The 12628-nt window shown below is 32.1% G+C and overlaps 1 protein-coding gene across 9 annotated transcripts in view; it reads left to right on the top strand.

Moving 5' to 3' along the window:
* LOC109108429 (Kv channel-interacting protein 4-like) overlaps positions 1-12226 on the top strand; it is a 188129-nt gene extending 175903 nt beyond the window's left edge. For all 9 annotated transcript variants that reach the window (XM_042761138.1, XM_042761139.1, XM_042761142.1 and 6 more), the window contains 6 exons: positions 6107-6176; positions 7790-7860; positions 9453-9560; positions 10330-10434; positions 11756-11818; positions 12019-12226. In XM_042761138.1, coding sequence (XP_042617072.1) covers positions 6107-6176; positions 7790-7860; positions 9453-9560; positions 10330-10434; positions 11756-11818; positions 12019-12066 — 465 coding nt within the window. In that variant the 3' untranslated portion in view covers positions 12067-12226. The remainder of the gene's footprint in view (positions 1-6106; positions 6177-7789; positions 7861-9452; positions 9561-10329; positions 10435-11755; positions 11819-12018) is intronic.
* The last annotated feature ends 402 nt before the right edge of the window (positions 12227-12628 follow it).

The following is a 12628-nucleotide window of genomic DNA, read 5'->3' as shown; positions in this document are numbered from 1 at the left end:
ACTTATATTGAAGACATACAGTATATCCTTTTTTCTGTATAGTACATCCATTTAAGCGTGACTGAATCCTTTTAACCATGCCGAATCAAACTGTTTTCTGAGAGTACAACAGACTTTTCTTTTATTGAAGAATGTGAAAGCATAATCTAAGAGCAAATCCCTCCTTTGCTGTGTTTGTATCAAAATATGCACGGTTTTCCCAGCTCAGCACAGCACCTCTCAGTCCTCCAGTCCTCCTCTAGTTGCTCAGTACACAGCAAAGGGAACACTGTAATGAGGTTTCATATCTGACTCTGAATGCCGGTGGCTGGTTTCTGATTATTTGATTTTCATGTCATTTTATTGCTCAGAGTTTTGCCATGTACTGGAACATGTGCCCTTCAGATGGACTCTTCATTACATCAGGTCCAAAACATTCAGTGTGTTTTCCAAAAAGTTCTTAAAGGATTAGTTTTGATTTATCTTTTATTATTTCCGCATTCATGAAAAACCTGGAAATATCAGGCCATTTTCAAACTGTGACATTCCAGCCTGAAAAAGACAGGGAAATTAAAAACATCTTCTGGAAATGTTCATATCTAATACAATTCCTGGGGTCCAAATGACACTGTTACAGCTATTATGCGATCTAAACATGTTTTTAAATAAGATATCATACACAAGTTACAGGTTTGAAAACAGTTAATGATGCTAAGAATAAGGCATAGACATCAGAATTTACTTTATTTTGTGCTAAGGGTGTGGGATGTTTTACCATCATCATATAAATGCACAGTTATTATGTCAACAAAAATGACACCTATATTACTCATATTAAATTGCAACCAGAAGGATGAATACATGCTCTCAAATTGAATATTAAAGCTACTTTGCTGCTACTCTACTGATCTGTTTCTCCTCATAAACCTCAGTGTTAACCAGCCATCAGAATCCAGTATTGTGCTTCGCAAAAAACTAGTTAAAGAACATGACAGTTCTCAGTTCTTTTGTTACAAACATGTGAATTAAAACAATACATCTAACACTTCAAATCAGAAAGTGGTGGGATCTTCCTCTAGACAAAGACATTAGTTCCTTTTATTGCATTTATGTCTGTCGCCAAGGGAGATATTTTGTTAAAAATGTGATTTCACTTTATTTTAGCTGGTTTATCATATTGAGGGGAGCACATGAGTAACGCTGGAACTGCCTAATGAAGGTTTGCTAAATACAGGTCTTATAAAGTTCAATCTGTAGTTGCTATAACTATCAGACTATAAAATACACTTGTTTCTTTAGCTTAAGCAGACATCTTGGATAACAGCCAGTGCAACTACCTTAACAAGAACAGCCAGTGCAATTAATAAACGCAAAAAAAAGATACACTTGTTTTTTAAAAAGATAATTGTCTTGCTGAGCTTGAAGCAGTCACCCTCTCATAATTCCTCTCAGGTTGAAGAGTAGCACTTTCTGAAGAGGCCGCTCATAAAGGTGGTTTACTAAATCAAACATCTGAGCGGCTTTTCAACAAGCATGGCAGCTTAAACTATTGGTCATCTTGAGGAGGGCGATCTGATATTTACTAGCATAATTTTTTTAGTCAGAGGTTTTAATCAGTCATTCTAAATCGAAGGCAAATTCAAGCATAAGCGTGCACATTTCTTTTTCTCACAATTTATTTGTGTACAACATGCAGACTGCAATGCGTAGAAATCATAATATCGAGCTAGTCTACCATTCTCCTATTGATCGATGATAGCCCAGTAAGAATGGTGATCCTTACAACACGTCTAACAATCTCGCTGAGCTCGTTTTACGATTTTTGAAAATGAGAGAGTCAATGAGATTATGTTCAATGCCCAAAACAAGTGCAAATCACTTCTTCTCGCACAATGTGTTTTCCTGCTGTTTCACATTTCTCATTTATATGCACATTAGAATGATTATGGACAATGGATAATGTGTTGATTGCTCAACAATGGCTGCCATTTCCTATTTGCTGTTCATGCATCATAATGGTTCTCTCTTGGTGAAATCACTTCTCAATAACATACTCAGTGATGGAAATGTGCCTATATACCATGTTTTTCAGGAATGCCCCAGTGGTGTGGTCCCAATGAAGACACATTTAAGGACATTTTACTCTCAGTTTCTTTCCACAGGGAGGTGAGTATATTTAAAGATCAGATATTCTCTACTACTAGTTCCTTTACAGTTATACGGTATAGTGTGATGTTTTTTAATGCTCCCTGATCTAACCCTTTATAATAGTTTTTTATTGGTGTTACCTGTTGTATAGTTTTGATTCCAGTCGTTATTATTTAAATAAAATTAGCATTTTGAGGTTACCTGCAAAACATACTTTATACTGTTTTATTGCAGTTATTCTTTTTCGTGCCAACAAAAAATTTTGTTTATAACAAAATATTATGTTGCTTTTTGTATGTTTTGCCTCACTTTTGAAGTGAAATATCCAGCAAATTGTACTAAAAGCACTTTCAGTAATAATAGTAATTTTTTTTCTGCCACATAGAAACAATAATTATGACATCAAAAGTTTAAATATATGTACCACAAAAAAAGATTATAAGACTTAACAAAAATAACATTATGAACAAAAAAAGACTAAATTTAACAGTTACAATAGTCATAATTATGGGGAACGATTAAATTTTTTCATGTTATAATTTCAAGATACTAAAACAATATTATAATTTCGTCTATTTTTAATATGAGTAGTATCTGATAATTATAGTCTTAGTATCTCATAATGTTGACTTTCATAATTATGATTTTCCTAATAACATTTCTTTTCTTATTTTGCAGTGGAAATGGGTTCCATACAAAGAATGATTAAAACAGTGAAAGAAATAAAAAGCTATTATGATGCCACAAGTCAAAATTATGAGGATTACCAAGATGTAGTTATGAAGGGGATTTCTACTTGTAGTTTATGATTTCCCACTTATTGTGTCATAATCTGGACTTTTCAGATTATTGCCGTAGTATCTCTCAAAATTTTTTGACTTTACAATCATTACAAATGAAATGAAATGAAAGACATGAATGTCAAAATTATGACACCACTCTCCATAATTATGACAAACTTTTTCTGTCATCATTTTTGACTTTTCTCATAATATCGACTTTTCTTATCTAATGATAATGTCTTAATATATAGTAGTGACTTAATGACTTAAAATCTTATATTTTCCTGTGTTCCTAATTATGACTTTACCAAAAGCATGAGTGTGTTGTGTGTGTGTGTGTGTGTGTGTGTGTGTGTGTGTGTGTGTTTGTGTGTGTGTGTGTTGTTGGTGTGTGTGTGTGTGTATGTATCTCTCTGTGTGTGTGTGTGTGTGTGTGTGTGTGTGTGTGTGGTGTGTGTGTGTGTGTGTGTGTGTGTGTGTGTGTGTGTGTGTGTGTGTGTGTCTTTAACCCAGAAACTTTATAACATCAATCAGAAATGAAATATGAATTTATAGAAAGGCCCCAAAGGCCCCAGAGACCCCATCATTCCAGGAGACCAACACACACACACACCACTGATCTGGATGAAAAACCTTGCCAGTGGAAATTGGCTGTTGTAGTGATTCTTTTCTCTTTTGAGTCACATGATTTGTGCCACTGCAAAGGCAAAGGAGGAGTTTTTATAATTATGGAGTTTGAGCTTCTCTCTACATCATTTGTCCAGGGTTTTGTTGCCAATCTTTAGCGGTGGCCTTGCTACACATACACACACTGCTTGCCATTATAAAAGTATTAATGGATCATAAGCTTGTGCAAGCTTATGCATCCCCTTTGTTTGTTGAATATAATTAGGCTATGAAATAAGGTAATGACATTGCTGTGATTGACGCTGAGCAAGTGTTCCTGTTTTTATTTTTTTCAGACGGCATCAACATATGCACGTTTCCTGTTGCGATGCGTTCGCACACAGATTCACATGGCTCTGTCATGTTTGAGGTAAGTAATAATACTAATGGAGCATTCCGAGATGATCCTTCTTACACATACATGGTGGGAGCTTTGTGGATGTGCCTACTTCTTAAGGTATAATGCATGCAGTTTTAAACCTCAACTCAACTGAAGACTAAATAAATATAAATTAAAATATAATATAAATTGCAAGAAAACTTTAAATATTTTTATCATAGAAAATATAGACCATTTAAATAAACTGAAAAGTTTTGTTTATGACATTCTGTGTCATAAATATGAGATACTCAGTCAAATTAAAAGTTTGAGTATAAAAAATGGACTTTTATTGCATCATTTTGACTTTAACTCATTCTTTCATAATAAGGTCAATTATAGATAGAAATTCTAATTGTACTAAAAAAGTAACAACTTTCTGGCATCTATGTCAATTATGAATACAGCAAAATTATGAGATACTATCAATGGGACAAGCAAAACATTTATTCTTTTTGAAATTTGTATATCATGATTTTTTATTTTTAATGCCCAATTATGACTTTCCAAAGATTATTTTTTTTTTCTTTTTGGCAGAAAGACTTCCATAAAAATCTGCTCAACATATCTCTTTTAAAGAAAAACAACATATGGGAAAACATATATTAGATTCTCACAGCTTTTCTCAACAGGTCTGTTTTCCATCATTAACAATAATTTCAATAAGGAAACTGAATTACACATTAATACTACATGTACTGTATATTTCATACAATTTCACATGTGATACTCTACATTTTTAAACTGTGCCGTTTACCATGTCTTCAACTCTTTTAAACTTCTTAAATTAGCTCAAGAATTATAGCATGTCAGCCAAAACTAATTATCTCTTTACACACCATTAATATGAACTATATTACAGTTTCTCTTATGAATCAACAGATTACTTTTCTTTACGCACTGTGCAACCTGTAACTTAATTGTTAAAGTAGTTCTCAAAAAACACCAGTAATGGTATTCATGTCACTCCGGTTTTCACATTTCTATGGAGCCGCATGGTCTCTGCCATCAGTTTAGCCATTCACCAGTTGTACATGTGATACATCACGCGGTAAACTTGAACCGAACTTTTAAACATAAGTACACAATGCATACAATTCAAACAATGACACTTGCCATTTTTTTTACGCCTTGAACTTATATCAAGTGTATTTTCACACTACAATTTACTAATATCATACCCTGAGTTAGGGGAGATATAGTCAATAAAAGAGACACAGGACACGGAGCTGCTGCAATCATCTGCTAGAGTCTCTGTATTTATCTGAAGCAGCGCGCCCCCTCCCCCAGCAGGTGAAAGTCGCAAGGCAAAAGTATCAAATAATCGATCATCCATACTAGTCAAGGAATACCAATCACCATTATCCAAAATATACACTATGCATAACGGCATTTAGTTTATTTTTCAATGACACTAATTATTTCTAATGACACTTATTATTATTAATTATAATATATATTTTATATATTTTATACTTTATATATTTTTGTAACCGACAAGCTGATGTTGTGAGACAGCAGTCATCCTCTCATAATTCACTCTCAGGTTTGAAAGGATCATTTCTGAAGAGCCGCTCATAAATGTGTTTACTAAATCAAAACATCTGAGTGCTTTTCATCAGACAAGCATGGCAGCTTAAACTATTGGTCATCTTGAGGAGGGCGATCTGATATTTAGAGCATAATTTTTAGTCATGGTTTTAAGTCAGCCAATAAAATCGAAAGCAAATTCAAGCATTAAGCGTGCACATTTCTCACAATTTATTTGTGATACAACATGCAGACTTCAATGCTTGAGAAATCATATATGAGGTCTACCATTACCTAGTGATCAGTGATAGCACAGTAAAGAATGGTGATCTTACAACACTGTCTGACAATCTCTCTGAGCTCGTTTATTTGAAATGAAGGAGAGTCATATGAGATTATGTTCAATGCAGCAAATGCACTTCTAGCACAATGTGTTTGCCTGCTGTTTCACATTTTCATTTATGATGCACATTAGAATGATTATGGACAATGGATAATGTGTTTATTGCTCAACAATGGTGCCATTTCCTATTTGCATGTTCATGCACATAATGGTTCTCTTGGTGAAATCACTTCTCAATAACATCTCAGTGATGGAAATGTCTATATACATGTTTTTCAGGAATGCCCCAGTGGTGTGGTCAATGAAGACACATTTAAGGAAATTTACTCTCAGTTCTTTCCACAGGGAGGTGAGTATATTTAAAGTCAGATATTCTCTACTACTATTTCCTTTACAGTTATACTGTATAGTGTGATGTGTTTTAATGCTGCCTGATCTAACCCTTTATAAAAGTTTTTATTGGTGTAATCTGTTGTAGTTTGATGTTACCTGACAAAACATACTTTTACTGTATTATTGCAGTTATTCTATCTCCAACAAATTTTGTTTATACAAAATATTATGTTGTTTTTTGTATGTTTTGCCTCACTTTTGAAGTGAAATATCCAGCAAATTGTACTAAAAGCGCTTTCAGTAATATAGTAAAATTTTCTGCCACATAAGAAAAAAGTCCTGCATAATTATGACATCAAAACTTTAAATTATGACACAAAAAGATTATAAGACTTTTAAAAAATAACAATTATGACAAAAAAGACTAAATTAACAGATACATAGTCATAATTATGGCAACAATTAAATTTTTCATGTTATAATTTCAATATAATAAAACAATATTATAATTTCTCATATTTTTAATATGAGTATTATCTGATAATTATGTCTTAGTATCTCATAATTTTGACTTTCATAATTATGATTTATTAAAACATTTCTTATTTTGCAGTGGAAATGGGCTTCCATAAAAAGATGATTAAAACAGTGAAAAAAATAAAAAGCTATTATGATGCCACAAAGTCAAAATTATGAGATACCAAAATGTAATTATGAAGGAATTCTACTTGTAGTTATGATTTCCACTTAGTGTGTCATAATTTGGATTTTTCAGAATTATGACGTAGTATCTCAAAGTTTTGACTTTCATATTAAAAAATGAAATGAAATGAAAGACATGAATGTCAAAATTATGACAAATACATCATAATTATGACAAACTTTTTCTGTCATCATTTTGACTTTCTCATAATATCGACTTTTTATCTAATAATAATGTCTTAATATATAATAATGACTTAATGACTTAATATCTTATATTTATGTCATAATTATGACTTACCAAAGCATGATGTGTGTGTGTGTGTGTGTGTGTGTGTGTGTGTGTGTGTGTGTGTGTGTGTGTGTGTGTGTGTGTGTGTGTGTGTATGTGTGTATCTCTGTGTGTGTGTGTATGTGTGTGTGTGTGTGTGTGTGTGTGTGTGTGTGTGGTGTGTGTGTGTGTGTGTGTGTGTGTGTGTGTGTGTGTCTTTAACTCAAATAGAAATTAAAATAAAACAAAAAAGAAATATGAATTTATAGAAAGGCCCCAAAGGCCCCAGAGACCACATCATTCCAGGAGACCAACACACACACACACCACTGATCTGAATGGATGTCTGCCAGTGGAAATGGCTGCTGTAGTGATTCTTTTCTCTTTTGAGTCACATGATTTGTGCCACTGCAAAGTCAAAGGAGTAGTTTTATAATTATGAGTTTGAGCTTCTCTACATCATTTGTCAGGGTTTGTGACAAATCTTTAGCGTGGCCCTGCTCACATACACACACTGCTTGCATTATTAAAAGTATAATGGATCATAGCTTGTGCAAGCTTATGCATCCCCTTTGTTGTTGAATATAATAGGCTATGAAATAATGTAATGACATTGCTGTGATTGAAGCTGAGCAGTTTCCTGTTTTATTTTTCAGACGCATCAACATATGCACATTTTCTGTTCGATGCGTTCGACACAGATCACAATGGCTCTGTCAGTTTTGAGGTAAGTAATAATACTAATGGAGCATTCTGAAGATGATCCTTCTTACACATACATGGTGTGGATGCTTGTGGATGTGCTAATTCTTTATAGGTATAATGCATGCAGTTTTAACCTCATCTCAACTGAAAGACTAAAATAAATATAAATTAAAATATAATATAAATTGAAATAAAACTTTAAATTATTTTTATCATAGATAAATATAGGACCATTTAAAATAAACTGAAAAAGTTTGTTATGACATTCTGTGTCATAAATATGAGATACTCAGTCAAATTAAAAAGTTTGAGATAAAAAAATGGACTTTTTATTGCATAATTTTGACTTTAACTCATTATTTCATAATAAGTCAATTATGAGATAGAAATTCATAATTGTGACTAAAGTAAAACTTCTGGCATACTATGTCAAATTATGAGATACAGCAAAATTATGAGATACTAATTCAAAATGGGACGAAGCAAAAACATTTTTATGTCATGATTTTGAATTAGTATATCATGATTCTTACTTTTTAATGCCATAATTATGACTTACCAAAGCATTATTATTTTTTTCTTTTGTGGCAGAAATGAGCTTCCATAAAATTTTTTGTAAATAAATCAATAAACATTTACCAAACAGAACATATAAAATGCTCTTTCCCAATTATTTTGCCAGAAAATCTTGAAAAAACAAAACCTCAGTGGCATGTTATGCATTACATTTACATTTATGCATTTAGCAGATGCTTTTATCCAAAGCGACTTGTAGTGCATTCAGGCTATACATTTATATATATATATATATATGTGTGTGTGTGTGTGTGTGTGTTCCGATATATATGTGTGTTCCTCTGGGAATTGAACCCACAACCTTTTGCACTGCTAATGCAATGCTCTACCACTGAGCCATAGGAACACTAACTTTATTGACTGCATTAACTATAAACACATAAACACATCTGGAGAGATTATGGGAATATTTATGTATTTTAATTTTAATTTATTTATTTATTTATTGAGTTAATTGTTGAATAAATGTCTTGACTGACAACATATTGTGCAATTTGTGTCTTACAGAGACATTAGGAAACATTTTAACCACCAGTGAACCTTCAATTTGCACACAACAAGGATTTCATTCTTTGGCAATAAACAAACATTGCTGGTCCCCAGCGATGCCGTAATTAAACTAAATGAGAATATCCTTGTCTTGTTTTTAATAACAAAGTTTGGCTTGTCCTGTAGCCATTTATCTCCCACTAAGGCTTATTTTGTCATAACTGGTAATTAAAAACCTCGAGTCCTCATGTGAAAAGTTCAGCCTGAAAGAATTCCTCTCATCCTTTGGGGGGGGGGGGGGGGATGCTTATGTGGTTATTAAAACATTTATTTCCATTCACATATGATTTTTGCATGTATACTGAATTAGTGAGATCCATAATACAACCATTAAAATCCAATGAGGTATCATATCATCTTTTGAAATGAAGCGGTTTGTTTAGCAGAATAATCATGAATTAGGTTCTAGCTGTAAATTACACATTTATGTTATGCAACAATATGCTTATTGCACTGACTGATTTCTCAATGTCTTTCATGCCATTACAGGATTTTGTGATGGGTCTTTCCATTCTCTTACGAGGCACCGTTCAGGAGAAGCTTAACTGGGCATTTAACTTGTATGATATTAATAAAGATGGATATATAACAAAAGAGGTAATACATGAAGAATATGAGTAATACTTTATAACAGTGAACACTGTATCTCATAAATTCATCCATTTGGTGTCATGAACTAAAAAGGAACAATGAACTTTTATTATTATAGTTTAGTGTTAATTTCCACATAAATTAGTACAGTTTTAACTTTTCAAGTTAATAATGGATAATAGTATAGTAATAAATTAACAGTCAAAATATGAGAAGTCAAAATTGACAAAAGATTTAAATTATGAGATACCAAGTAATGACTATGAGATAAAAAGTTGAAATTATGACACAAGAGTGAAAATTACCATAATTATGACAAAATGATTTTCTGTCATATTTTCAACTTTTTATTGCATTATTAGGACTTGATTATGACTTAAATGACAAAAAGTATCAATTCTGAGCTACGAAGTAGAAATAGAGATATATAGTCATAATCATGACACAAAAGTAAATAAGTCAAGGTATAAAATCAAAGCATAATATTAATATAATATAAGCATAAAATCTAATTTATGTCTTAATTACAACTTTTGTTTATAGATAAACTAATTTCAACTTTTCAAGTTAACAATAGACAATAGTAATAAATTAACACTATATTAAGAAATATTGAAACTATGTTTTTCATTGTCAGTTCATGATACCAAATGCATTAATGAATGCTAACAATTTAAACCTTACTGTAAAGTCTTACCAGAAAATAACTTAAATGACAAGTGATTATATAAAACACTAATAAACAATATGCCTGTCTGTTGTGTGGGTTTCACAGGAAATGTTAGATATCATAAAGTCCATCTATGACATGATGGGGAAATGCACATATCCCACGCTTAAAGAGGAAACTCCACGACAGCATGTGGAGATATTTTTCCAGGTGAGATTGAAACTCTGAATTTTAGCATCTAATTTATTCTGTAAGGATTGTTCTTTAAATAGAAAATATTTACTAGATATGAAATTGGTAAAGCAAGTAAATTTCCAGAAAGTTCCCATCTGTGTCATGTTATTTATTACCAGGAACCTACAAATGTAGTTTCTACTGATGTTATTATAGAGATTGTCTAGATGTAATTCTAAGCAAGAAAAAGGTCTTAAGCTAAATAAATAGAGCCACCTTAAATGAACACAATGACCATTTGACCCTTTTTGTGTCTTGACAAGATCATACTAAGTTATGAGATTAAAATTATTGTACATTTTAGTCAAAGGTGTTGTAAATGAGGTACTAAGGCCTAATTATGAGATAAAAGTCCAAATTATGAGATACTAATTATGACCCTTTTTTGTCATCATTTTGACTTTTTTATTATTATTTATTTTATTGTGACGTAGCCTCTAGTTATTTTGACTTTTATCTCATATTTATGACTTTTAATGTCATAATTAGGATTTACTAAAGCATGATTATTTTTACTATCATGTGGCGGAAATGGGCCTCCATAAAAAAATGAATAGAAATGGTGAAAAACTTGGTTCTTTGGTAGAGCAATACCATTTCCAGAATCTTCCCATCTATGTCATGTTGTTTATCACCATGATCCTACAGATCTAGTTTCTGCTCATGTTATCATAGAAAATGTATAGATGTAATCTGAGGCAAGAAAAATGCCTAACACTAAATGAATAGAGCGACCTTAAACACAATGACCTTTTGACCTTTGACCAAATAATGGACAAACCAAATCATACTAAGTCACAAATACGAGAAAAAGTGTTTAAAAATTATCATAAGTTTTAGTCTGAGGATTTATAAATGGGATGTTAAGGCATAATTATGAGATTAAAGTCATAATTATGAGACACTAAGTCATTATGACATAAAAATGTTGACTTTTTGTCATCATTTTGACTTTTTTTTCTCATTATGACTTGGCATCTCATAATTCTCATAAAGACCTCTCATAAAGGTCTCATATTTATAACTTTAAATGTCGTAATTATCATTTACCAAATAATTTTTTTCCCAATGATGGAAATGGGCTTCCTTTAAAATGGTGATTAAATATGGTGAAAAAAGAAATGATTGCCAGACGCAGCACTTTGGTTCATTGGTAAAGCAATGATCCTACAGATCAAGTTTCTGCTGATGCAATCGTAGAGATTGTCTAAATGAAATTCCTAGCAAGGAAAATGGCTAAAGCTAAACAAACATAAATGAACACACTGACCTTTTGACCCCTTGTGTGTCTTGACAGAAAATGGACAAAAACAGGGATGGAGTGGTCACTATAGATGAATTTATAGACTGCTGTCAAAATGTAAGTCTATTTTTGTTCTGGATGTGATGTTCTGCATGAATGTCTTTCCTGAAGACATTTACGATATGTTTTTCTTGCGTAAAGCCCTTAGAGAGAAAAGCTCCTTACATAATGTTCAATGTTGTCCTGAAGCCAGTCCATTAGTCTCCACAGGTGAGCTGTTATTAAAGTGTTTACCTGTGTCCGTTTGTTCCCTACAGGATGAAAACATCATGAAATCAATGCAGCTTTTTGAGAACGTCATTTAACATCTGAATGGACTCTGTTGGCGGGCCAGCTCACATAACCACCTTTATACTCCACAAACCCAGGATCTGATTACAAGCAGTGCTTTACCCATAAACCAAAATTAACAGCATTTTTAATATCAAAGATAAATTATTTTTACATTTTTTTGTCATGTACTTGTAAAAAAATATATATAAATTTATTTGAAGTAGACAGATAGTCTGTTAATTATCTTTTTTTTTCTTCTCCAAAGTTTTGAAATAACTAGAAGCCATTGTACATCCTAAAGTAACATTTCATACGTTGGCCCATATATTAAATACAAACAGAATGAATTTCTGTGCACATTTTTCACAAATCCATTCTTAAATTGCAACAATTTATAAGGAATATTTGAGATACTGTTTACTTAATTCATTAGTTTAAGGAATAGTTCATCCAAAAGTGAAAATTTGTTGAAAATTTACTTGCCATCCAAGATCTATCATCCAAGAGTTTAGCATTACATCACTTGCTCACCAATTGATCCTCTGCGGTAGTGTTTATTTTCTCAGCCAATTTTAATTTAGTCTTAGTTTATTA

This window comes from Cyprinus carpio, chromosome A7 (assembly GCF_018340385.1).
Source record: "Cyprinus carpio isolate SPL01 chromosome A7, ASM1834038v1, whole genome shotgun sequence".
NCBI lineage: Eukaryota > Metazoa > Chordata > Actinopteri > Cypriniformes > Cyprinidae > Cyprinus > Cyprinus carpio.
Note: the sequence above shows the minus strand (reverse complement) of the source record. Positions and strands in the feature narration are given on the sequence as shown.